This window comes from Podarcis erhardii, assembly GCF_964252035.2.
Source record: "Podarcis erhardii genome assembly, chromosome: 7".
Taxonomy (NCBI): domain Eukaryota; kingdom Metazoa; phylum Chordata; class Lepidosauria; order Squamata; family Lacertidae; genus Podarcis; species Podarcis erhardii.
In genome coordinates, this window is record NC_138511.1 from 64,740,133 (window position 1) to 64,767,984 (window position 27,852).

General features: G+C 45.6%; 1 protein-coding gene across 1 annotated transcript; it reads left to right on the plus strand.

Moving 5' to 3' along the window:
- The first annotated feature begins 774 nt into the window (after positions 1–774).
- ELOA (elongin A) lies at positions 775–27,031 on the plus strand. The gene is made up of 11 exons (XM_081871676.1): positions 775–903; positions 7,509–7,565; positions 8,022–8,140; positions 10,571–11,777; positions 14,174–14,288; positions 15,917–16,072; positions 17,443–17,540; positions 20,191–20,371; positions 22,250–22,361; positions 23,320–23,477; positions 23,742–27,031. Exons 1-11 carry the CDS (start codon positions 832–834, stop codon positions 23,801–23,803), a joined length of 2,337 nt encoding a protein of 778 aa, XP_081727802.1. The 5' UTR covers positions 775–831; the 3' UTR covers positions 23,804–27,031.
- The last annotated feature ends 821 nt before the right edge of the window (positions 27,032–27,852 follow it).

Consider the following 27,852-nt stretch of genomic DNA (forward strand, 5'->3'; position numbering starts at 1 on the left):
TAGGAAATGAGGTCGTCTACTGCTATGCAGTGGGGAAAAAGAGTATGTATGAGAGTAGGGGTCTGGGTAGGGCCCCATTGGCAGCACTAGGCTGAGAGCTCCCTGAATGGTTCTGGCCCTGTAGAGACAGTTTTGTTTGCTCCTGATGCTTTGGGGGGAGAGGGATCTCCAAGAATGGATTAGGATGGAGAAAAGGCTGATATGCAACAAATTCTCAGTTGATAACAGATGGATATTCCTGGAAGCATTTCCCACAAATTGCAGTGGAAAAAAGACTTTTAAAACAAAACACCACCCCATTAAAAGTATCTTTTATAATAATTTCCTTATTTGAGCTATTTATTCAGTAAAGCTGAAATCCTGGCGTGTTCATACTATGTGAAAAGGCACGAAAAACCTCAGCGACCGACTCCAGGCTTAGAACATATGAGGAGAGTAGGTTCTTGCCAGCACGCAAGATGGCGGCTGCACCTCAGCAAGGAAACTTCTTGCCCTTCTCCAAGATGAGAGGGTTCCAACCCGTTATCCCTTCAGCTGTTTTTCGAGCTTCGCCCTGATCCGAGATGGCGATTTTTGTCCCTCTCTACCTTTCTCGGTTTCGAAGCAACTTGCCAGCTTCTAAGATGGCGGAGCCGACCTATGGAAGAGAATGGCTTACTGGCCCTTCCTTTAACCACCGTCTTCTTTTTTTGCCCGGAGCAAACATGGCGGCGCGGAAAAAAAAGGAAGCGAGGGAGTAAAGGTTCGGAAGGAGGGAAGCCCCGAGTCCTCCTGGGTAGACGGTGAAGCAGCAGCCACTTCCGCCGAGGAGAGGCCTCGCCAGCAGTAAAAATGGCGGAGTCGGTGCTAGAAGTTGTAGGGAAGCTGCAGTCGCGGCTCACGGGCAGTTCGGAGCCCAAGAAGGTAAAGGACCCCCTGAAGGGGAGGGCGAAGCAAAGGTGGCGGGTGGGTCCTCTGGTAGCCGAGTGGTTTGGGGAACTCTGGCTAACTGGGTGGACAAAGAGGGGGCCCCGCTTGTAAGGGCCACACAGCAAAGGAGACGAGAACTGGGGAGGGGTCCTTGAGAAGGAGGTGGGGGGCGACTCGGAGGAGGTCGGTGGGATGTGGCGGGGTGGCTTCCTAGTATGGATCCAGGTGATCTGGAGTCAGGGATCCCACCCCCTACTCAAATTATGAATTTGGGGCAGGCTTGGACTTTTTCACACCGGGAGGATGGAAAGACCAGGAGATCCAACGTCTCTTTTTCCGAAGTGGGGTGGCAGTCAGCAGAGCTCCGTTTCCAAGGGCATGTACCTTAACGTGTCTTAAGTTATTCTACGCCTCCCCCCTCCCCGCGCCGCCCCACGACACCCTGGTTGAACTCTGAACCGGGGTGGTTGCAGCGAGGGCTCCGATCTCAAGCCCCGTTTCCAGTGTGTTCCTTGAACCCCCTTTTCAGTGTGTGCTGATGAATGGTGTACGGGTTGTCGCTGTGGACCTATGAAAGGGTCGATCTGTCAAATAAAATCATCATATGTGCAGTGTAAAGAAGGAAGCGGGGAGGTTGTTTGGTTTACCCCCACATCGAGCGGGTTGCTGTAGATATATGAAGCAAGGCAGTCCTCAAAATTTTATAAATCCCTCTGCACAAATGTGGAATCATAACCACCCTTAGATTTTGTAGTTGCAACTACTTTAGGTGTGCTGACCAAAAAGTAGAATATATCCCTATTAATTTTAAACAGTGCTTTTTTCCTGGGGGGACGCAAGGAAACGCTTATCCCTAAACATTTTGTGAATCTAAGTTTGGCTTCATTGAGGGGCAGTATTTCAATATGAGTAGGAAAATGAGAGTACCCCTAAACATTTTTAAAGAAAAAAGCACTGATTTTAACCATCATGTTTACATGCACCCCCAAAATGGTTAAAGTGTGTAAAGAGGCAACTAAGCTAAGCTAAAACAAAATAAAAAAATTCCTTCCAGTAGCACCTTAAAGACCAACTGAGTTAGTTCTAGGTATGAGCTTTCGTGTGCATGCACACTTCTTCAGATACACTGAAACAGAAGTCGCCGGACCTTTCTATACCGCTACCTATCTGTAACTAAGCTAACTAAGCTAAGCTAAGTGATTTTCATTATGTGCTGATTGGGGATGTAAAGCGTGAGGGGGGCAGGCATGGGATATGGTGAGTGGCTCTGTGAATAATTTAAAGGAAAGGGCTGGATTTCTTTTTCCTGGACTCATAAAATAGGGTTATTCTGGCAAATCAATATAACTTTGGTGTCTGCTGAATACCTCGTCATGTCTTTGTACTGAACTGATTTAAAATAAGGTTACGGGAGAGATCAGATGCATTGCACTCCATGTACTGGAGCACATTAAGTGCTAGAGGGAAAGCACCATATCTCTGGTGCACAGCATCAAACCACGAAGTGAAATCAACTTTGTATCTAGTAGTGCTTCCTGTATTTTATGGGTTTTAGGTTTGCTTAGCAATGTGAGTTGCATTTTTACCTAGAGATTCCTTAAAATCAGATGGCCCTGCTCCTTGGGAATTCTGGGAACTACAGTACTATAGGCTTGGGGTTTCGAACCAGGTCAAAAATGCTTTTTGATTTATATGTAAAATGTTATTTTTTAAAAAGTGCCTGGTTCTTGCAACAATTTATAAAAAAGAAATTCCTAGGTGTGAAAAGGAGAGTTCCAACGCACCCCCCCCAGCTTAATTCTATTAATCTGCATGTCCACAAGTATGCTTTTTGTATCATCTGCTCTGTGTATTTGTGAGAGGGGGTGGGAAATGGCATGCACAGCTAGAATCTGGTGTCTGCCCTATAAAATATTGACCTCTGGTTAAATAAAAATGTGAAGGTCCTAGACCTACTCATTAGGGGGTGGGTGCCGACCGTCCAAAATGGCAACTTATCATAGTGTACCTGTTACCATGTGAGACATCAGGGTGGTCTGTAATATCCGGGCAAATGCTAAGAAGTGTGTGCCCTTTCCTGTTTTGTTGACTTTCTGAATGGGTGCAGATGTTTGGCCAAGGTCTTGTCAAACAGGCAACTAGTTGTGCCATATGGCAGCATGTGTACCGTGATAGCTGATACCACTTGGTAAAAGGACCGTCTGTGTTCACCCTTCATCCTGAAAAATTATGTGAGCTTTGTCCAGGGCAAAGTCCAGAAACCAGTAATATAAGCTTCCTGAGAAGAATTTCCACTGGAAAAGCGAAATCAAATAATTTTGCTGCTTTTAGCAAAAACTTGATTTTATTCTTGCAACAGTTTTTCTAGTTAGAGTCTTCATAAATCATCAAGGTGAGAGGACTGCAATTTGGAAAAAAAGGGACTGACATACTCATGTAGACCAGTGTTGAACAATCTCTGGTCTCCAGACACTAGCTTAGTCAATGGGCAAGAATGATGGGAGTTTTAGTACAATATCTTGGGACCCAAGTTTGAAGAACACTGTGCTGAACTACATGGTCCTGAGGCTCCCAGGTGGGGATTTTATTGAAATAATTTCTTCTTTGCCTTTTAGCCAATAAGGCTTCCAGAGCAGTTAGAAAAACCAGTAGTAAGTGGTTCACTGCCCTCAGGCTTATGACACATGAGGAAAAAGGGGCAGGAGGGCACTCTTTCTCCTTCCTCTCAAATGCTAACACTTCAAGCAGACCCTTGCCTCTCCTACCCCTGTCCCATGAGGCTTCATGTCTGTTGTCCAGGAGATAGGGATTTTGCATGTTTTATAAAACCCAGGGAAGTGGAAGTGTTGTTGGAATAGAACTCACACCAGCCCTTAGTTGGTGATCAGGGCTGATGGGAGTTGTAGTCCAAAAACATCTGGAAGGCCACCCCTGCTATAAATCCTCTTTTCTATTGCCCTTTTGTTGTTGTTTCATCTGTATTAAATCCCCACCCATACTTTATTCTCATACTTTTCTTTTTAAATAAGCTGCTTGTATGCCTTTATTCTTCACTCTACCAGATTTTGCGTAACTGAAACTCTAATTTTGGGCTTAGCATAAATGATTACACAGTTTGTAGTTTTATTTTTGCTTCCAGACAGTTTTCAAAGATGTGGATTTCTCTTTTGGGCAAAAGGCTGAAGTGGCAAGGTGGCAAAAAGGACTGAAGACCCCGGAGATGGGTGTTCTTTGGCCAGTCAGGGCTTGTAGGTGCACTGTGGCCAGGGGGAAGGAAACGGGGGTCGGAGAATGGCCCTGTTCCACCTCCGTGTCTGATCCTTTATGAAGCATTTTCTATTTGTTTCCTTACATGTCCCCCCCCCTTTTTCTGTTTTGGAGCCATGCTGTTAGCTGCAGGTCTAAATGCTAGACATCAGACTGACACCAGACATGCTTGACCTGCTGCAGAACACATGCAGCCCTGGCTGCAAATAAAAGTCTGAAAGGAGTTTGATCTCTAACTGAAATTTTGCCATTGAGCCTCTAATCCAGGGTTGGGCAAGTGCATTTGTGTATGTGGATGGCTCAGAAAATGTCGCTCAGTGATCTGAGTTGCAGAAGTTCTTTACGGCTTGTGAAACATTTTGCCTGACTCTGGTCTTTTGCTTCCAGACTGGTTTCCGGAAGAGGTAGTGCTCTGGCTTTAGCCAAGGGTGCTGTAAAGGGGAAGATAGGAAGTTGACTTATATGAAGTCAGACCACTGGTCCATCGAGCTTAGTGTCATCCATACCTATTGGCAGCTGCTCTTTGGTTTCAGGCAGGGAGTCTCTCCCCCTTCTACCTGGAGATACTGGGGAATGTTCTGTGTGCAAAGCGGATGTTCTCCCACTGAGCCAGGGCCCTTCCCTTAAACAAAGATAGCGTGCACTAGTGGCAACAGCAATGTTTTCTTTTTTGCTTTGTTAGTTTGGTCTTCTTTCTGAAGAGAGGCAGAGAGAGAGAGAGGTTGACCAGCTGCAGGAGAGAAAAGGAGCAGATATCTGGCTGCACCCAGAGTAAATAATTTGGCACGGCACATTTTAACTTGTGCAGCTCTTCTTTAGACCATCTATAAACAAAACTGCAATAAAAGAACAAATGACAAGACAATTGGATGGGCTCCCTTTGTAGTTTAGATCCATTCAGTAAGCGAGTTTGTACAATTATTCTGTTAAAATATCTTCGGATTGTAACCAGTATTGGTCCGACTCAGAGTAGATCCATTGCAAATAATGGACATGGCTAACACATTAATTTCCATGGGTCTGCTGTGAACATAACTTACAACCCCCTTGCTGAAGAAAGAGCAGTGCCACATTGGCCCAAATGAGACTCTGCACCTTTGAGGCCACGTCTCCCTTTTGTTTTTAGACTTGGCAGATGGGAAGGAGGTGGGCGGAATTTTTCTCAAAACAGTTGTGTAAAACAAGAGATTTGGATAGATGCTGCTTTTTCACCCACGAAAAGGCACTCTCCCCTTGGAAGAATTCCCTCTGCTCCACAATTGTTATAAATACAGGAGCCTTGCGTTTGGGGAAGGGCTGTAGCTTAGAAGCAGAGCATCTGCCTTTCCTGCAGGACACCCCAGGTTCAATCCCTGCCCCCCAGCAGCCTTAGCTGGGCAAAAATAGCCTGGCTTCAGTTATCCATTCTATCGTAACCTTCAGGTTAGACTACTGCATGGGATTGCCTTCAAAGATTGCATGGAAATTATTAGTGGTTGGTGGGGCATAAATAGAATATATTCGTGGCATTGTATACAGTGTTAGTCTTTCTCAGAGTAGCCCATTGAGGTTACTGACCTTACTAGGCATCACACAGTTTGAGTCATAGAATCATAGAAGTGTAGAGTGAGGAGGGACACAAGGGTCATCTAGCCTAACCCGCTGCAATGCAGGAGCCACAGCAAAAGCATCCATGATAGATAGTGCTTGATGTGCTTGATTCAAGATGGTGCAGCCCTCAGTAGGTCTCTTTCTTATTTATTTATTTATTTATTTATTTATTTATTTATCCATCTATCTCACCCTTACTCCAAAAGCAGCCCATGGCGGCAAACAAAGCTGCAAAACAACACACTTAAAGATAAGTGAAAAAAGAAACAACCCGTCAGAGACTCCATCAGCAATGCATACTGTCCTTGAGGTTGGCCCAGAAGCTGCAGCTGGTGCAGAAATTGGCAAGTTGACTATCACCACCGTGTTTCACTGCTGCTGAAAGAATTGCTCTGGCTGCCAGTTTGCCAGCAAGCTTAAGTTCAAGGTACTAGTGTGCAAAGCCCTGTACAGCTTGGGACCAGGGTGCCTGAAAGATAGTCTCGCCCCTTCTACACCCAACCAACCACTGGGTTCTGCAGGAGAGGGCCTCCTGTGGATACTGTCTTATTAGGAGGTCGATTGAGCATGATAGAATTCCTTCCAATACATACTAAGACAGGCACCGACTATGTTGACTTTTTGGCGCCTACTGAAGACATTCTTTTTTCAGCAACTCTTTTAAGTGGAGATCTTTATCCCAGCCTATGACCGCATTGGAACTGTTTTTATATGTGGATTTTTTTTTTATGTTCTATACATATGGAACTGGTCCCCCCCCTACTTTTCTTGTTTTACAGCTGTAACTCTTTTATTTGATTTTTAATTGTATTAATTTATTGTTGCTACCTTTCCTGGGACCTTGTGGTAGAAGGTGGATTAAATAAATAAATAAGAGCATAGAAAAACATTTTTTAAATAGTTGCATGTCCTCATGGCTAACAATTTCAAGGTTGCCAAGAACAATATTTTTCAGCCATCAGATGCCTGCTTAAACAGGAATACGCTCAAACTTTTCCTGAAACTTAATAATGCGGGGAGATGGGCATGCCTCACCAGGGAGGGCATTCCACAAATTGGAGAACCACCACCGAAAAGGCCCTGTCACGAGTCAGTGGCAACCGGGCAGCATCTAATGGTGATACTGCCACCAAGGTCACAACTGCCAATCATCGGCTCCGAGATGGTTGATATTGTGGGAAGGTGCTCTTTTAGGTACCTGGGTCCTCAGCTGGTTAGGGCTTTGTATGCTAGTACAGACATCTTGAATTGGGTCAGGTAGCTCCTGGGCAGGCCATGCAGTGCATTTGGGACCAGTGGCACATGGTCCTTCCCACTAGCTTAGCTGCTGTATTTTATACTAGCTGCAGCATCCGGACCACCTAAGCAGGTCTAGGGTTGGCAACTCCTTGACTCTGCCAGCTTCTGGTCCTAGCTAAGCTGCCTTTGCAGACAAGCCACAGCAGTGGAGGGTTAAAGTCAGAGTGGCACCTGCCTTCTGAGATGCTAGGAAGCTTCCTGTGCTCCAGTAATTCAAATGAGAGGAGGGCTGCAATGGGGCTGCCTTTTGCTGCATCTTCGGGATTCCTTGTTTGCCCACAAAAGGTGTGAGTATTCTTGTTCAGCAGGACTTAATTTCCCTCTGTGTCATCATAGAAGCTGGATGGATTTGTTTTCTTGTGCCCTTCCTGCTTTTCTGCTGCAAAACAGAACTCCCTTTGATTGGCGGACGCCTTACTCCCTTTTCGTTTTTGTCTCTGCAGCTGATGAAGAGTTTGAAGCGGCTTTCAGAGTTGCCTATTACGGTTGATATCCTTCTGGTAAGACCTCTTTTGATAACAGCTCTTCTTATTCCCAGGTATGCAGTGCATCACTGAGGGTATGCACCACCTTTAGGATTACACAGGTGGAAGCCAAAATGTGCTCCAGTGGCTTTTTGTTTGACCCTTAGCATCATTCCTAACCTCAAGGATTCTCACAAAAACCCAGTAATTTCTCCCAAATTGAGAACCAAGCAAAGGATTCTTTCATATTTTATTTTTAGTTGGTTTTTTATTTGGTTGTGTTTTGATGTTTTCAATTTAACTGTTTTGGGCTCCCTTTTGAGAGTGAAAGGTGGGGTAAAAATAAACGAGCTTTAATTTATGTACTTGGGGGGATTGGACATGTTACCCCCCCCCCCCAGGATGAGACTGGATATACACAAACTTAAAAGAAATACACATTGGCAATCAATGATGGTCAAAACTTGAGGTTTTCTGTATCCCATTCTGCAGGAGACTGGAGTGGGGAAAACTGTGAACGGTTTACGGAAACACGAACAGGTTGGAGAGTTTGCCAAGAATTTGGTGGCAAGGTGGAAAAAGCTAGTGCCAGTCCCACAGGAAGTGGAACGGTAAGCCAGACATCCCCTAATTCTGTTCTTTGATGACCTTTTATACCAGATGACATCTGAGGACTTGTAATTCATCAGCTGAAGTCATTTCATGCCTCAGAATAATTTGAAAGATTCCCACATTTCTTGCATTGATTGTGGCTGACCAGGTAGGGACCAAGTAAGTAAGCCCAAAGCAGTGTGGGATAGAGTCCAGGAATCCCTGCTGTTTTGGGGTACTTGGTGGTGCAGCACATTCTTGGGGTGTAGAGTTTCCTGGCTCAATCTCTGGCATCTCCGGGTAGCACTGGGAAAGGACCTTCTCTATTGGAAACCCTGGAGAGGTGCTAACTATGGGTTATAGCCAATGTTAGTCCTGCTCAAAGTAGACTCATAGAAATTAATAGGCATGACTAACTTAGGTTTATTAATTTCCATGGGTCTACTGCTTGAATATCACCCATTCTGTGTAGTGACAATATGAACTTACAAGGCAGCTTCCTTTGTTCCATAGCACAGGGGATTCTGGTTCATCTCTGATCTGCCTTGTATGCGTTAGGAAGGTTAGAAGGGTCCTGTTGGATTAGGCCACTCTAGCACAGCATCCTGTTTTTGCGGTGGCCAATCAGATGCCTATGGGAAGACTGCAAGAAGAACCCAAGTGCATTCCATCCTTGGACATTCCAGCAATGTCAGAAGCATACTGCCTTCAATACTGGAGGGTTGTGCATAGCGACCGACAGCTTTATCCTCAATGAATTTGTCTGAATGCTTTTTTAAACCATTCAAGTTGGCCCCCACTACATCTTATGGTGGTGAACTCCATACTTTTAACTTTGTGCTGTGTGAAGAAGTACTTCCTTTTGCCTGTCCTGACTCTTCCAACATTTGGCTCCTCTGCATGGCCCTGGGTTCTAGAACCGGGAGACTGGGAGAGAGAAATGTCTCTCTGACCATTTCCCCAACACCATGAATAGTTTGTCCACTCTGGTGTTTCTCTCCCTTTTGATCGTTCATATAATTCCTTGCAGACATTGTAGTTAAACATACATGCCACTCTTAGAGGAAAGCTTTGGTTTGTTTTAGAGAACTTCAGAGCAAATACACTTTTAGTTGGAAGGCAGGCTATATATATATATATATATATATATATATATATATATATATATTAACGGATACCTTCCCTCAGAAGAGCAACCCTCCCATTACTAGTATTTGTGCAGTAATTGGTGATCTGGGCATGTGTCCTGATTGGAAGAACACAGTGGGTTGTATCTCCCCACCGGGAATGCTTGAATGGTCCAATTGCACCCATTCTAGAGGCAGGTGGCAGAATTGTCCACCTCTAGGTGATGCTGCATAGCAGGAAGTGAGGCTAGCTATATGAGACTTACCCAGAGGGATAGTAGGCATCTTCCTCAGAGGCCATGTAATCTGCTGAATCTGCGTTGTGTGCAGTCAAATAATCTGTTCTTCCCAGTCCAGAATTGGGTCACAGCAGGAATAGCCCACCTCCAGGAGAGATTGGCTGAGAGTTGGCACGGGCATTTTCATGTAGAGATAGCAGCAGGAAACTTCTTCCATGTGATGGCTCCTTTGGGCTCCTTGGAGTCTTTAATTGCTATTTTTATTTTTATCGTGGCTTGTTGACCGCTTTCTCCTAGCAGTAAGAATTACTGGCCTCGCTGCTGTTGCTGGACAAAGAACAGGCACTGAGAACTGCTGGAAACAAAGGCAAAGTTGACTGACCTCCCCTCCCTTATGCTCAAGGAAGGCAGTGACTAAGTGTGTGAGAGTGAGACTGTAACTGTAACTCAAACCCCAGAGAGTTGCACCATCTGTGTTGCCTTTTCCTGTGCATTGTATGTGATCATGGAACATGGTTGCCAATTTTTTTGGCTGTTTTGAATGATGACTGTAGAACACCAGTTTAAACAAACATGTTCACTTGCTTTTTGTCGTCTTCTGCATTATCTCAAATGACATATTCTGTACTTGGACTGTTGGCATGTGAGAAAGTAAATAAGGGACTGTCAAGGTGAAGGAAGAGATACGTTGTGCTTCTTGGTGCAGTGGTATTTTATAGACACATGTGGAAATGCGCAAGCTCCATCTTTAGCCATAAGGACTAGAAACTTGGCCTCAAAAAATCTCCAGCATTCTGCCTATTGTAGAACTGGAATGGGGAGCCTCTGGCATTCCCAATGCTGTTGGACTGCAACTCCCATCACCCTTGGCTATGTTGGCTGGGGCTGATGGGAGTCATACTCTAGCGGTGCTTGGAGGGCTGGAGGTTCCCCACCCTTGTCACAGAGGCACTGAAGTCAACAGTCTTGGCTGGATTCTTTTTCTACCTCAGTAAAGGGAGGGAGGCCAACCTCAGAAGTAACTTAATGCTTTGATGTCAGGTTTTTCTGATCTGCTACTTCTTTCCTTTTTTATTTTGCAAAGACCTAACCTCGAACCTGTAGAGCACAGCTATGACCGAAGCATCTCTAGGAAACGGCAACGGGAACCTTCCCCCAAAGAGGATGAAGAGGTTGACCAGGACTACACAGAGGCGTACCAGCCTTCCTGCAGCCAGTCGTACGAGCCAGACAATGGGGCAAAAAAGCCCAAGAGATATTATGAGCCCGAAAAAGCCCATGAGACGTTGAGCTATGGTGTTCCAGAGGACAGGACGTGGGGCAGAGAGTCCCCGGCTCTCTCCTCCGACCAGGAATGCTCTGACTATGGACATGCGGCCTCGCCCGAGCCTAGTGATAGCCCTCAGGACCTGTACATGGACCTCTGTAGAGCTGAGGACCAGGAAAGGGAGCAGAAGTCCCTTAATCGGAAGTCCAATAAGGGCCATGGCTTTCAGGACAGGCAAGAGGGAAGCCAGAGTAGGAGCTTCAGTGACTCCCAGGAGAAAGCCAGCTTGGGTCGGAGCAAAGAGCACAAGTCTTCTCACAAGGAGAAGCTGCGGCTGGAGGCCAAGGGGGAGGAGAAAGGGCCTGCTTTTAGCCCGGAGAGGCTGCTAAAGGCTTCCTCCAAAGAGCCCCTGCGAGACTCTTCTATGGTGGGGGGCAGCAAGGAGAGGCTGAAGGCCTTGGACGGCACCAAGCGAGAGAAGAAGAGAGACGGCGGCAGCAGTAGCAAGAAGGAGAAGCCACACGTGGACTTGGAGGAAACGCTGGACAACCACTTGAGGAAGCAAAAGCACCAGGACTCTGAGAGAGTCAAGCCAGAGAAGGTGAAGCTGGGCAGCCTGGAGGCCTTGCCTGGAGATCGGGAGAAGCGCAAGCTGGAGGGCGATCCCTCCAAGAGCAAGGAGAAGAAGGCTTCGGGCAGCTCCAAGAACTTGGAGGGCAAAGCCAGGGCCTCCGAGTCAAACAAGAGACCAGCCAACTTCTCTCCTCCAAACGATGGGGAGGGAGACGCAGAGGATGAGTACGAGAAGCCGAAGATGTCCTTTGAGTCCTACCTGAGTTATGACCAGCCGCAGAAGAAGAAGAAGAAGAACGTGGTGAAGCCCACAGCTCCCGTCCCGGACAAAGACAAAGGGCACGGCAAGCAGAACGGTTCCAAGTCCAGCGCCAAGAGCTCTGACGCGAGCAGGAAGACACACAAGCAGGCCAGTGAGAAGAAGCAGTCGGGGGCTTCCAAAGCGAAAAAGGTGAGCGCGATGTTTTGGGGGTACATTGCACCTTCTCCCCTTGAGGGTTCACTTGCTCCTAAGTGCCTTTTACAATAAGGAAAGGGGAGATGGCAGGTAGAGAGCATCCACAAAGGCAGCAGAGAGGTGGACCTGCCTCATGGCATAGCAGCTCTGGAGGAAGTTCTCTGGGATGCAAGGGAACTGGAGTAGCATTCATGGGTGCTGCTGTTCATTTCAACGAGACTTGTGCAGAGACAGTCTCCCAAGGGATTACATACACCCTCACCTTATTAATGAGGAGGAGAGGGGAGACCATTTATCTTGGGGTGGTTCTGCATGTGCTCCATCTGTTTGTGAAATATGGTCTCTCTTATCTTTGTGGTCTAGCACCTTCTGGGCAGCCCAGGACCTCCATACATACTGCCCAGGCTTGCACCCCAGAGAGGTCACCGGTGCTGCAAATGCAGCAAAAACAATGTGGGAGGAAGCAGTGCAATTACATCTTGAACATTTTCACACCTATCAGAGGCTGTACTTTACTTTATTCTTGATGTTTTATTAAAAGGTGTAGCTCGGCTCTTTTTATTTCTATTTAGCTTTTGCCTTGAACCCAAAAGGTCCTGGGTTCAATCCTCAGCACCTCTAAGTAGGGCCAAGAAGGACTCTTGCCTGGGACTCTGGATAGTCACTGCCAGTCAGTGTAGACAATGCCAAGCTAGATAGGCCCATGGTCATTGGTCTGACTCAGTATAAAGCAGCTCCCTAAGTTCCCTATGTCTTCTTGGTGACTCTAGCCTCTGATAAACTTACTAAAAAGCAACTGTTGGAGATTTGATTTCTCCTTTGCAGCATAATTGCAAGTGGTGCAGGGCTTGTGACACCTCTGCTCCTCAATGCCTCAGGGCATCTTGCTCTCTGTTTTGCTCCTGTGGATTCTGAACTCCCCAAATTCTGAATTAATGAGAAAGAACTGCTCTCTGCTTAGGAAATACAGTTTGGTAGCTTTAGTAAATTAAAAGGAGGATAGAACTTCTTTGTGGAACAGTGCTATGAGAATAAGGAAGACTATCCATGGAAATGGGATCTGCCTTGTCTTCATCCCAGACTTATTCACATGTAATGATGATCCATGGTTAGTGGATAATTGCATGTATGGGGAACCTTTGGCCCTCCAGATGTTGCTGAATTACAATTCTCAGCAGCCCCAGCAAACATAGCCAACAGCAAGGATGATGAGAGTTGTGGTCGAACAACATCTGGAAGGCCACAGATTCCCCGGCCCTGGCTGCACAGTGCCACCTCCCTCACCCTGAAAATGGCTCATCAACATTGTGTAAAGCTTGCTTAACTTCTGTATTCTTGGGGCCGCTATATTCTCCAGGCACTAATCCACGGAGACCAGAGCAAGCCAACCTGTTGGGCAATGAAATAAAATGGACACTGCCTAACAGCAATGGCTTCAGGTGTATGGAGTGCATGAAGTGGCATGGCATAAGGTCATGGGGGCTGGGCAGAGCACTGCCGAATAAAAATGCCTCCCGCGAGATCCCCTTCAGTGGCAGCACTGGCAGGGAAATACATGTCTGGGTAGGACTTGCTGTATCTTTCCTTTGAAGAAAATTTCAAACAAAACATTTTACTGCACTTTTATTTTAAAATACGTGTTGCACTGATGACAATCTCTGTTGCTGGTTTTATTCCGTGTTAGATTTTCTTTTCATACTGTATTTTATGTTTATAATTTTTACTTGTAAACCACCCAGAGAACTGTAGTCATTAGCTGGTATATAAATATTGGAAATAAACAAGCAACTCTCTTTGGCCTCAACTTGAACTGAAAAGAAGACTAAGTGCATGTGATTGTATTTGCTCTCCTTTCTAGTGGCGGAAGGGAGGTGATCATAGGTCACTGGTAGTGAATGTGCTTTGCATGCTGGGAATCCCTAGTTCAGTTTCTGGCATCTCCAATTAAATGGATCGAGTAGTAGGTGATGTAAAGAAAAATACCCCTTATGTCTGAGACTCTGAAGAGCTGCTGATAAGTTAGTATAGACCAAGGGTGGAGAGCCTCAGGGCCAAATCTGGCCTTGGAACCCTCCCTCAGGCCACACCCTTTACAGGCTGCTGCCAGTCAGTGTAGACAATACTGAGCTAAATGGACCAGTGGTCTGATTCAGTATGGTTGCTTCTATTTGGAGGGCAGAGAGAACTGCCATTAGGCAACCAGGCAGACAAGTGTTTGCTCTCTTGCCACTCCTGCCCACCAGCCGTCTTCCTTCAGGACATCCATGGGCCACAAATGACTGTGTGAGAAGAAAGGCTAGTAAATATTCTTGTGGATTAGCAACACTTTAATGAACTTTATTTTGCAGAGCTGCCTTAGCTTAAACACTTTATTTTCTCCTCTGTTCCAGATGATCATTGACGTGGTGCCAACGCTTCCTGACATCCCCTTGCCCCCAATCCAGGCCAACTACCGCCCTCTTCCTACAATTGAATCGATGCCCCTTCCCCAGCCAAAAAGGAAAGGTAACTTCTGAGCTAAGAACAGGATGGAATCTGCTTGAGAAAATCCTTTCTAAGACTAGTGGGACAGCTCCATTCTTTTAAAACCATCAACAACGGAACCCCTATTAGAATGTAAAAAGCAGGTGCTGAAAATACCCAATATAGAGATTATTGGAGGAATCTTACCTTCCAAAGGCTTTGAAATAGAAATGCACCATAGCTCTTCCCCCATGGCTTCTAAAGAGCTCAGCATGCAGTCCTCCTGGGGAAGGAGGTTTCACACCTGGGTGCCACTGCGGGAAAGGCACTGCCCTGACTTGCTCTCAAAGGGTGTAGAGAATGGTGTCATGTGAAGATCTTAATGTACAGCAGGGGTGGAGAATGTGTGGCACTCCAGATATTGGATTCCCAGCTCCCATAAACTGGCTGGGGGTGATGAAGGTTGAAGTCTCACAGCATCTGGAGTGCCACATGTTCACTACCCGTGATGCATTAGGGAAAGGTGCACTCAGGTACCTTGGACCTTAGCCCTCCGATATGCCTGCTGGGTTGAGAAATAGATGGACTCAAAGTTTAAGTCATTAGGATCTTGTGGAAAAGGTATGCCCCTCTGAACATGCTTGGAGATCAATTCTTGACCTCTGTTTGGCTTTGAAATGCAGGCATGGATTTCACTTCATTGATCCGTGATTCAGTTCATGCAAGGTTTATTTCCACTTCTGTCAGTATTTTGCCATGCAGCATGCTCCTTGTTTTCTGTGTTGCTTTTGGTTGCCTGGTATAGAGAACCATCATTCAAAAGCTCTTTGCTTCTCAGTCATTTTAGTCATTATGATATTAGTGGAAGAAGGGCTGGAGCTTGGTGGTAGAGAATCTGCTTTACATGCAGAAGGTTCTAGATTCAATCTGTGGCATCTTCAGGTAGGGCTTGGAAAAGACTCTTTTCTGAAATGCCAGAGAGCCACTGCCAATCTAGCACTGAGTATGAGGCAGCTTTGTATGTTCTTCACACCAAGACTCTGAAATCATAAGATAATAATAATTCACAGTTATGTAGTAATAATAATAGTAAGAGAACTTATAAACCACATCTTGGGATCAGAATGGCATGTGTTCCATCAATTTAAAGTGAATTACTATTAAAAACAGTTCATTGTCATGTTATGGGAGCCATGTCTATTAAAAAAGAACTAGACAAATTAATGGATGATAGGTCTGTCGACTCCTAGAAAACCAGTGGCCCTCCAAATGTTGCTGCACTGCAGCTCCCATAATTCCAGACCGCTGACCATGCCAGCAGAGGCTGATGGGAAATGCAGTCTATTGACATCTAGAACATCACTGGTTTCCCATCCCTGTAATAAATCATGGCGATTGCTATGTGGAATCTTCCAGGTTCATCAGCATACCTGAGTTCCTGATTCAGGAGCTGTCAGCTTCCCAGTGGCAGCTTTTGGACCAGGGCTGGAGATGGAGTGGTATCTAAGGCAGATCGTTGACCTTCTGCAATGAGGCAGCAGGCCTTCTTGGGAAGGACTCAGCAAGCCATCTGAGCTTTGCATTGTATTTACCTAAACTCTGTACTGGATCCTGAGAACTGACAGTGACTTGTTTCTCTGCTTTTATCTCACTTTCCTCCTGTCCCTCAGTCCTGTCCTCACCCACAGAGGAAGACGAGGCTGGCTTCACAGGACGCAGGCTGAATTCCAAGATGCAGGTGTACTCAGGCTCAAAGACTGCCTACCTCCCAAAGATGATGTCTCTGTATGAGCAATGCATCAGGGTACTCAGCAATAATATTGACTGTGAGTATTTGCCAGCTGGGCTCCTTTAACATAAAGGGGTGGGTTTTGCAGGGAGGAGGTTGGGGCCTCTGGCTGGCTGAGAAAAACTGCCATTTCTGGTTCCCCATGTTGACTGAGTATTTCTAGTGGGGGAGGGGAGGGCTGCTTAGGCCTTCTCCACAGCTCCTCACCCTTGACTTCCTTCTGCCCCACCTCAATGTAACCATGTTTATTTCCTGGCTCAAATGCTGGAGACCCTCTGTCAGGGTAGGCAATATATACAGCATATATATTTCATTTATTTATCCCAGCTTTCCTGCAAGGAGCTCAATGTAGTGTGCATAGCAACTCCCTCCCTCCTTTATCCTCACAACGACCTTGTGGGGTAGGTTAGGCTGAGAGTAAGTGACTGGCCTGAGGTCACCCAGTGAGCTTCATGGACAAGTGGGGGGTTATGAACCCTGGGCTCCCAGATCTGTTCTGAGTCAGTCTAAAGCAGTTTCCTGTGCTCCTATTGGCTTGTCGTAGCAGCCACTCTAAATTGTCAATGTCAGGCATATGTGGCTTTCACTAGAGACATGCAAGGCTACAGGAACGTCCTTATTTGTATTCCTAGAGTCATGACCAACAGCAACTTTCACTTTATTTATTGGAAGTTCTCCCTGCCTGTTGCTCTGGCTCCCCCCCGCCTGCCTCTGTGTCAAGATCCTCCTGCTCATTCAGTGATGGGGAACTTGTGGTCCTTCAGATGTTGATGGACTACAATTCCCATCATCCTTGATGCTAGTTGGGAATTGGAGTCTATAACAACACCTGGAGGCCTATTGGTTCCCCATCCCTGTGCTAAATAGTGGTTTGAAATAGGAGTAGGACGTTTGCTGCTGCTGCTTCTCTCCGTGGCCTTTTTTTGTTCACTTTCTTTGTTATCCTCCTGCTTTGCCTTCCTCAAACCCTTCCTTATATGGTCTCTCAAAGCCCCACTGGGAGAATATTCACACCCCACTCTCCCGGTAAACACTCCTGATGTGTGTGCCCCCTCTACGCCAGTTTCAAGCACCCCTTTCTACATATTTGTCCGTTGCCACCAATGGGCTCCGTGACTGGTTTAAGTTCAAAGCAGTCTAGGTCTTCCTTCTGCTTACTGCCCCCTCCCCAGCTGGGTAATGGCCTGCGGGGAACATTTGTTATGATCTATTTCTGCCTTTGCCAGCCCTTCAGATGTTTTGGAATACAGCTCCCAGCCAGCACAATAGCTGTGGCATTCTGACACCTCCCTGAGTTTCAGAAGGTGCTACAGTGGCCTGTGCTCTACAGCGAGTCGAATCAGTTGGGACGTTGACTGCTCTTGGGGGCGTTTTCGTGGATCTGATGGGTCGCCTTCTCTCTTACAGCAATCTATGAAGTAGGTGGTGTCCCTTTCTCTGTGCTGGAGCCTGTCTTGGAGAGATGCACCCCGGAGCAACTGTACCGCATTGAGGACTGCAATCACGTGAGTGTTATGAGATGGTGTGGGAGAGAAGAAGTGTTTGCATCTGTTGTTGCTGCTGTTCCATTACCGGCTGCGATTAGTGTGGAGGCTGGTCCATTAGGGGAAGTGTCACGCTGCCCCATCAGCCTCTGCCTGCCCTCATCCAGCCCTCACTTGCTTATCTTCTTACTTGCAACCAGTCTAGGGTAGCACTAGCTGTTGGCTTCCTTCTCCTTAGCCTCAGTGTTCCCCTTATAGAGTTCAGCAGGGAGGGAGATGGAGACAAAACAATAATCACTTAGCTCTGGCTCCACCTACTGTTGTTCTCCCTGCCTTCTGCCCTATTGGTCCCAATGGGCACTAGCTTCCACTTCCTTATTCAGCCGTGCCCCCAGCTGCCAGTGCTTTACTGCCTTCTGCAGTAATGAAAGGCAGCCCCATTTACTTACATTGGGGGCACAAAAGGGTGACTTGAACCTGCCCCTGGTTGTCCCATGCATTAGGAAACAAGACTGCTCCTTCCTCTCTGTGTAGTTTTGTATCCTGGATTCTGTTTCCTGGGATCTGCAACGAATTTTTGCAGCACAGAATGTTCCTGTTCAGGTGCCGGCCAGTAAGTCGTGTCCATCTGTAGGATATTCCTTTCTCCTTCAGCCAAACTTGCAGAGTCAGCATTCCATGCCACAGAGCATGCTCATTTCTCACTGGTCGTTTTTATGAGGGGTTTCCATCCCTCCCCACCAATATTAGTATATACTATTAGCATGATGAGTTCTTCCATTTATCTGGGTCTTTCTTCAAATAAGCTCAGGCCAACGTAAGTGGCTCACTTCTCTCCCCCCTCCCATTTTGACCTCACAACAATCCGGTGAGGTAGGTTAGACTGATGATTACTTAGTAAGGGATTTGAACCCAGGTCTTCCCAGGCCCCCTCTGACACTCCCCAGCCTTCCCCAACCTGCTGAACACCAGAAGACTTGGACTTCCAACTCCATCAGTTCTAGCCAGCACTCTAATGATCAGGGATTTTTGGAGTTTTAGTCTGGTAACATGTGGGTTACCAGGTTGAAGAAGGCTGCTCACAGCGTTCTGTGCATGGGTTCCCAGCCACCCTCTCAGGAAAGGCGGCCTTGGAGCTGAGAAGGGAGAGCAAATCCTTTCCCATGGGGTAAGGGAGAGAGGATGTCGGGTCTCCCTCCTTTAGTATCGACGTGCTCCATGGTCAAGATTGATAGGGCAGCTGTTGTGTCTTATCTATAAAATGCTTACTCATCTGACGCTCCCACAGGAAAGCTGACAAAACATAAACACTGTTAATTGCAGTTAGCCACAGTCTTGTCTGCTGCTTTTTCAACATGCAAAAATAGTTTGGTTTAAAACTATTTAAAAAGGCAAAACTAAGTTTAAAACTAAATTTAAAGGCTTAAAAACTACTGAGCTATAAATCTAGCTGCCGTTTCCGTCCTCAGCTGGAGCCAGAAGGCTGCTCTTAATCATTATGTTGTGTTTGCTCAACATTGGCCAAAGTGGTGTCCTAGTTGGACAGGATGCAACTTATTTCACCCGTATGAAAATTATCTGACTTACGCCAAAGACACACCTTCCCTTGCTTTACCAACCTTACTAAGGGTGTAAATCATTAACTACTTAACGTTTATGTCCAGTATTGAATACAATGAGCCTGATTGCTTTTCAGGAAAAGGGTCAGTTGAGCTACATCTGTGTTTAATAGTAACATTTTAGTTCAGAACTCATAGCTTTAAAGTTGGGGAATGCTGGCCAGCATTTCTGGCACCGAGATCAAATTCTGATGTGAAACTTGAAGTTCTAGCTGTTTAGGCTTCCTAATTCAGATTTTGAATTACAAAAGCAATCAGCCTCTTGGCTTTTTCCCCTTTGTTGATGGCTTTAAAAAAAGGCAGCACAGATTTATCCAGTGTGCATGTGTGTTTCCTCCTTAAGGCAGCAAGCACTTTGTTAAATGTCATACCAGCTGTGTTTTGATGAGAAACCTTAATACAACTTTCCCCAATCTGGTGCCCTCCAGACATTTTGGAGTGCCACTACCATCATCCCTGACTGCTTGCAGTGCTGGATGGGGCTGGTAGAAATTGTAACCCAAAGCATCAGGAAGGCATTAGTTTGGGGTGGGCTGCTTTCATAGTACATGTGGATTTTGCTACCTTCCCACAAGGCAGAATCTCTTAGAGCTCAGCTGGATTAGGGTTCCCTAGACGGTGATGGAGCGGATGCTGCGTTTTTCATTCTGAGTTGTGCTCAGTAGAGGGAATTAGATCTTGGTTAGAGCAGCGCAGGTTGGTCAGCAGCTGTTGCTGCTCTAAATGAGCCTCGGGGGTATAAACAGAGGTGAAAAAAGAGAGAGGTGTCACATGTTTTTGGAGAGCGAAAAAACACACTCAAGAGCCCTTTAATTTATGCTCCAAGGGGGAATGAAATGCAGCCTCCCCAGACGACCAGGAGGCAGGTGGTACAAGTGGTCTCTCAAGAGCAGTGCAGAGAGCTCTGCCTTTAAGAAGCCTGCCTTTAGAAAAGCAGTTCCAAGTGGATGTGTAGAGAATTAATTTAATCCCCCGCGGTGTTTGTCCAATGTTTTGCCTTCTGTCTTTCCCATTTGCTGGGCTCAAGCCTTTTCTCTGCTCATGGCCTGCAGGTTTTAATCGAGGACACAGATCAGTTGTGGCACAATCACTGCCTTCGCGACTTCAAGAAGGAGAAGCCAGAGGAGTTCGAGTCGTGGCGGGAGATGTACTTGCGCCTGCACGATGCCCGAGAGCAGCGACTGCTGATGTTGACCAAAAACATCCAGTCGGCTCATGCCAATAAACCCAAAGGTAGAATGTGAAGGCCTGGGATTTGAGGGGGAAAGGCTAGCCATTTGCTTATGAAACTGAAAGGAAGTGTGGATGAAAACGGCCAACTTAAAAAAAACAAAAACTAGTCCTGCCCTTTTGACTTCAGCAGTAGTAGCTTAGGTGGACAGAAATTTAGCATCAAGCCTGGAAACAATGAGAAGGAAAATCTGGCTTATTTACTTTAATTTGTGAATTGTTTCCTGTGAAACATATTTAAATGATTTAGCAATTTTAAAAAGTCAACTAGTAAAACCTATATAAAATCATTTCATACATTAAAAAAAACACGATTTAAACAATTTCATATATAAACACAGTTCTGAATCCAGTACAGGTACACACTGGGGTAAAAAGCTCCACATAAAAGGTTTGTTTAAAAAGGAAAGTATTCAGTTTTGTGCTGAAAAGAGAGTCAGCACCAGTCTGATGTGTAATGTAGGGTTGCTATATTTCAAAAAGTGAAAATCCAGACCCAGATTTTTCTACAAAATCTCAAAAAATAATGAGGTTTTGAGCAATTTTTAAGGAACTTTGCCAAAACCTACACTTCCGACATGGGTTGCCATATGTCCACATTTTCCAGGACATTTAAGCAATTTCTGCCTAGGCACTGTTTACGAGGAAATTCCAGACATATGGCAGCCCTAATGGGATCTTCACTCTTTTAACTTCCTTGTGCCTTTGTTAAAGGTAGAAGAACAAGGACAAACAAGATATGACCATTTTTGAAGTATTTTTGGCTCTTGAGCCAGAGCTCCTTCAGAGGCATGGCTGTCCATGATAACATGAGTTATCTGAAGGCTTTGGCTCCATTCTAGGAAATGAGAATCTGTCCTGTAGCCTTTTCACAGCTGACTCTCCAAGTTTATTAACTAACAGTGAAGTGCTCTGGCTCTCTCTTGTATCTTTTTAAAAGCAAGAAGCTTCTAACAGCATGGAGTGAAATATTATTGCCTGCTTACATCTACAAATCAACGAATGACTACAATAGCCAGCAGAAATGTTGGCAGCACTACCTTGTTCTACAGAGTAGGGCTGCTGCACTCCATCTGGGATTGGGGCCCCTGTTCCTTTAATCCAGGGGTCTGCAACCTAAGGCCCATGGGCCACAAGTGGCCCATGGGGGTCGTTTAACCGGCCCCCGAGCCGCCCCCGAACCGAGCTGCTTGCTCAGCGAGTCCCCACGCGCTGCACTAAACCAGCACAGCACAGTGCAGGGACTTGCTTCCGTGGCGCTGGAAATCACGTCTGCAGACGCAGATGCCAGAAATCGCGAGTGCGCGCGCTCATGTGATCCAGCCCACACAGGGATCTCCACTGGAGTGAACCAGCCCAGGTAAGGTAAACCTTGCCGACCCCTGCTTTAATCTGCCTTCTTTGGAAGGCAAATTTTCCAAAGAAATAACTTTTTCCTATCTCCAGTGTTGCCACTAGTGATTGGGGGGGGGAGGGAACTTTGACTGCTGAATATTTCCCAGAGTTGGTTCTTTTAAAGAGGCCGTAGCCATGTCCTAGATGTTAGGTGCCTCCTGTCCTAAAAGACTGTGAATCTAATCATGCATGCTTGAGTTGCTCTTGGTGGTTAGCAGTGAAATGGCCTGTATGTGTATTGCATGTTGTCAGAGTGAAGATGCTATCACTGCACTCATTCTGGAATTTCATGCAGGAAAAGGTGCAGCAGGAGTAAGCTTTCATCAGAGAGGATGCAAGCCATCTGCTTGATGTTGGGAGAAAGCCTCCCCCTGCTCCATGAGCAGCTTGAGGCCATGAGCAGGGAGAGTGGGGTGGATATATGGATTTTCCTTGCAAAGTGCTTTTTGTTTAATCTGATCCTTCTCCATTTGCTTAACTTTTTAGGCAGAGTAGCCAAGATGGCTTTCGTCAATTCAGTGGCCAAGCCGCCCCGGGATGTGCTGAGACGGCAAGCAAAATTTGGGACTGGAGGAGCTGCAGTCCCAGAGAAAATCAAGTGAGTCTGAAACCACATAGTCACTCTTTTTTTTTGTAATATTGAGGAGGAGAGGACCTGGGGGTGTTAATTTGGTGATCTAATCTGATTCCCGATTTGCACTTTATCAACCAGTGGGTTTCTGGCAGCTCACTTTGACACATTCCAGCATTTTCCCTATACAGTCCAATAAAGTTACAATTCCACATTCGCTGAGATGCCGTTGTGGTTCTCCTTAGCATCTCACTGGGTATGGCGTTGTCTTTTAACCGTATTGGGTTCTGATTGCCAAAGAATCACAAGTGGGAAGTGTTGCTGTTGCCCTCAGGTCCTGTTTTAGGGCTTTGGGTTGGCCACTGTGCAAACAGAATGCTGGGCAAGATGACTGCTATTCCCGGATCCAGCAGGGATTCAGGAAAAGTTCCAAGCAGCTTACAAGATGTGTACTTTTCATTCCTCTCCTCCATTTTGGCCCATTGTGGCTGTTCTGGTGTTTGCAGAAGCTGATGATTCCTTGAGCCTAGCAGGACCCAGACTAACAAGAGACAATTTGTAGGGAGAGGGAGCAAGCGTCCGTGAGGCTGAAGTGTACAGTTTTGATTGTTTTTTGGTCTAGCAATTGCTTTCACATAGAAAGTATGATGGCTGGGGCTGATTGGAGTTGTATTACAAAACATCTGGAGGGTACTAGGTTGGAGAAGATTGCTTAAGACGGTTCAGATTTAGCAGTGGTGCTATAATATCTTCTCTTCCATTCATTGTTAGTCTGGTTTAAAAAAAAATCCTTGCAACCTCCCTGTGAGGGATGTTAGGCTGAGAAAAAGAGAGCTTCCACTCTCCCTGGTTCTAAACTGACACCCTCTCGTCTACATTTTGTCATCTTAAACTCAGAGTGATTGAAATTGCCTCACTTATTCCAGCAGCAGTGTGATTTCTTGGGTGCACACAGAGCAACCTTGTGTCTTTTCTCTCTGTCTAGGATCAAACCAGTGTACTTCACGCCAGCTAAAACCAGCACTGTTCACACAGAAGAGGAACAGTCCTATGATGGACCCAGCACTAGCAGCGGCCACTTGGGGCCGTCCCTGGGCAGTGCCTCCTCTGCTGGCTATGACTCCAGGAAGCCTCCTGTGAAGAGTAAGTAAGGCAAATGTGGGAATGCAGCTTTCTCTAGGGGTTATGCTCTGCTTGAACTTGTAGCTGTTGGTATACATTGTAACACAGCCCGGGAACAATGCTGGAGCTGTAGGACATCTTGATTTAAAGGGCTAGAATCTTACTTTAAACATCAATTTGGGGTTTCTGTATTCCAGAGGCACTAACTGGAATCCGATCAAGCACATTCTTGCACTAGATGGTCTCAACTTTCCTTTTCTCTCTGTCTTTATTGTGTTGTTTCAGAGATTGCACCTATGATGGCGAAGACGATTAAAGAGTTCAAGAACCGATTTTCTCGGAGATAAAGACACCCATGCCTGAGCGAGAAGGGAATTATTCTCCTCCTCTTTTGATGGAAGCAGTGCTTAATGGGAAAACAGGGAGCGGTTGGGGTGGCTAAGAATCCCCCCAAGCCCAATTTTAAGACCAACAGCACAGTATTGTTCAAAGCAGCCCTCCAGTTCCTTCCTCTGCTCCTACAACCTGGTCTGTTCACCCAGTGTTTTTTAAAATGTGAAGTCTTGGCACATGCTGAGATAAGAAGGTCCACAAACTGTTGCTCTTCCTTCAGTCTCTTTCTCTGAACTCCAGAATGGAAAGGAATACCTTCTTCCTCTACCTACAGTGTTCTTTTCTCAGTCCCAATATGTATGGATCTTGATCTCTCCTAGCATCCAGTTTGGAGAGTTCTTTTTTGCTGGTACTGTTACGAACAAAGGCCTTTACTTGTGACTGTGGCAACCACTGCTGCTTCTCAAACCCCATTTGGAATCCCAGAGCCCTAGATCCACCCCATGGTTTTGCCAGCCCTCTATCAAATCATCCCTGGTGCAGCACGTTCTTATCCCCTCAATTCTTAAATCCCCATTTTCCCTCTTATCCCTAAAACTCTCATGCCAGATATGTGTTGATTAGGCCTTTCTACATATGGACACAAAACAGTCCCTGCCCCCTGCCATTTCTCCCTTCTCTTCATTTGGCAAAAAACACATGATAAAGCTCTTCCACTTCTTCCTCTTCCTTTTAAACTCATAGGAAAAACAGTACAGGATCTGAGAGGAGGAGCCTCAGGAGGGGAGAGAAAATGGCAGGTTGCAGAAATCTAAATTTAAAGCAGTCTGATGAATTGGAGACTGATCTCTGCTTTTGAAAGCCAAATTTATTTTAAAAAATGAATAGTGATGTTTAAGGTTTTGTGTCCCTGCTCCTAACACCTCTCTTGGTGGGTTTGGGGGTGTTGTTGTTCTAATACCCGCTTCCAGTTTTTGGTCAGACTGTTTTCTGACTTTTTTAAAAAAATGATGACAACAACTGGCACTTTAATTAGTTCCCTGCAAGGAACTTTGGGAGAGATGCATGGAGTAGCTTTACAGCCTGTCTTTGTTTTCACATTGAGCTTCTAGATGGGAAGATGATGAAACTTCTTTCGCCCAAGAATCTTGGACGGCACCTAATCTTAGAAGGAGCTCCAGGCAAAAGATGCAGGTGTTTTGTCTACCTTGAAGCGGCAGCTTGTGCAACTGAGTAGAATCTGGACCTGCATTTTCCCCATGCAAGAGGCCAAGGGAGAAAATCCACTGGGAGTTACATCTTTCTTGTCTGTCTGAGGAGTTTGAGGCAGCTGTACTTTTGGGGGCCTGCTTTTTCAGCAGCTGGAGGGAGCACAGGCTTTAACTATTATTTATGCTGATGGTGATGGGGGTTGTTGGTTGGGCAGGTCTGAATCAGTTTTGGGAGACTTGACGGTGTGTTTTTCTGGTTGCCAAGGCTGCATGAAGTTCGGCTAGGGGGTTTATGAAGGAGCCTAGCCCTTTCCTGATCACGTGAAAGTGGAAGATGGGAGTCTCTTTCTTCAGTGGTTTTTCAGCCTCGCTCTTGTAAACTCAGGCCTTGCAAGGATGTTCCACAGCTTGACTGACACTCGGTGGTGTTAACCGAATTGCAGCAGCTGAAGAAGGCCTGCTTACCTTTAAAAAACCCTGCTGCTAATTCCTCAATGCTTGGGGCTCGATGGGACCTATGAAGTGTGTGCCCTGCAGGGTTTGAAAACCTTCTTGATGTTCTCTTCAAGCTGGAAAAAGCACCACAATGTCCCTCGAAGGTCCAGTTTTATACACATGCACACATACATACACACACACACACACGAAAATTTTAATGATGATGGTGTTCGAAAACGGGACTCTTGGTCTCTCTCATGCTGTTTGGAGCTGATTAAAGTTCCGCGGAAGCTTTAATGACATCGTGTAGCATTTCAAGGTGTGTTGTGATGTTGAAAAAAAGAAAAGAAAATCATGCTCCTTTTTGCTTTTTGCTGTACTTCATTTTGCTGTATTAATTTAGTTTATTATATAGATAAATCTTCTGCCAACTGTTGTACTTAATGTATTTTCTCCTTGTAATAATTGGGATCGGTGGTGTGGATGGGGGGGAAAATTGAAGAATTATCAATCACTGAGGAAAGAGCATTTGACCCTGGAAAATATCCCTTCGGTTAGCCACAAAGAGTAAAGGAAACGTGGGTGGTTTCCCTGTTTTTACTAACCAAGGAAGCATCTGAGGAATTGTGTATTTGAAATGGTCAGCTGGCTGTAGCCCCTCCCACCTTGCAGTGTGTGATATCATTAGTCTGCAACAGCCCTGGTGTAGGAGAAAGCTCCATAGTGTACAGCACACAATAAGTTATGGCAGGGGGGCGGTGACTGTGGCAGCCACTGGACTGGAATGATGTGATATCAGGCTTGCTTGACTGGAAAATGGGCAGATGGGTGGGCTAGTTCTCTGAGATCAGGGTTTGCCCCTTAATTTCTGGTTGTTGCTATTGCCATCTTGTTGGTAGAGATGAGTGTCTGGATGATACTTGCTGCTGCTATCAGCTATGCCATTGGGTGTATTCCACCACTGAAACTGAGCCATCGAGTATATTCCACCCTTTGTGTCTAATCTGAGACTTCAGCTGTCTTATCAGTATTACGGACTAGTTAGGTGGCATTGTCCGATGAAAGTTGCAGTGCAAATACTGTGACGTCTAGCTCAGTGATACTGGAACAAATTTTCTCAAATAGGAAAAGCGGACCCAATGGAGAATGAACTAGCACATTGTCATATCCCTCTATTTTACAGGTGGGCTTTTTCTCCAGCCAGATGCTAGATCAGTTTGGCTTAAAAAGCATTTTTTTTAAGCTTTTCAGTGCCTGGGTGATACACAAACAATCTCGTGCAGAGTAAAATGACTCCAATTCTGATTCTTCTTTGGGCTTCCCACACATTATAAAATGGGTACAATTTTCAGAGCTATTCTACATGCAAAGGAATTGAATGAAAGTGCCCTTCCTCCCCCTTTTTTTTTTTTTTTTTTTGCATACTACAAGGAAAAGGTAATGCTGAATTGCATTTGTCTTTTGTTTCCCACAGCTGTAAATAACAGTTTTCTATTTTACTTTTTTGTGGTAACTATATGGAGATGAATATTTTAACTAGATAAGTTATATGAAAGGAAGAAAATTGTGTCTCAATAAAAGCCAAACACTGGACATTTGTGTCTGTCTGTTCTGCGTTGTTTGTTGAGCTGTATGCTTTGCTTGCTGGGACTTGGGAGTCCAACAACATGTGGAAGGCCACAGATCACCCATGCTTGCCACAAGGCAATAATTTCCCAACGTGTCCACAGGGCCATTGTAAATGCCATGAAAGTATGGCGGGTGGACTACTAAGAATAAATGAAATAACTCAAGGATTCTGTGAGTTCAAGATCACAACCTGCATATGTGTCTTGGTTGTGGCATGTGGCAATTCTATCATGTCTACATGTAAAGCAGAGCTTTCCAAACGGTGTCCACATTAGTGTGTCGTATGAACACTCTCTGCACTCCTCCCGGAGCGGGAAAGGGGTTAATTTAACCTCTGGTTTGCTAGTAAAACTGAATTGCTGTGTTGTGAAATGATGGATGTCTAAAAAGTGTCACCAACATGAAAAGTTTGGAAAGCTCTGGTATAAAGTATGTGACTTGGTTTTAGGAGACACTGTCTATGACCAAGTAATGGCACATGAATGTCACTTATACCTCAGTTGCTTACTGACACTTGGTATTTGTACGTTTAAGACTCATATTGCTGTTGGGGTTGTAAGATGTTTTGAACTTTTTTTATATTGTGTTTTAATGTTGTAACTTGCCCTGGGACCTTGGGATGAAGAGTGCGCAACTAATAACAATAACATTAATGATAAATGCTCAGGTGGTTGGGGCGTGGTGCTGATCATGCCAAGGTCGCAGGTTCGATCCCCACATGGGCTACCAGCATATTTCTTCATTGCAAGGGGTTGGACTAGATTAGTTCAGGCTGTGCGGGGACA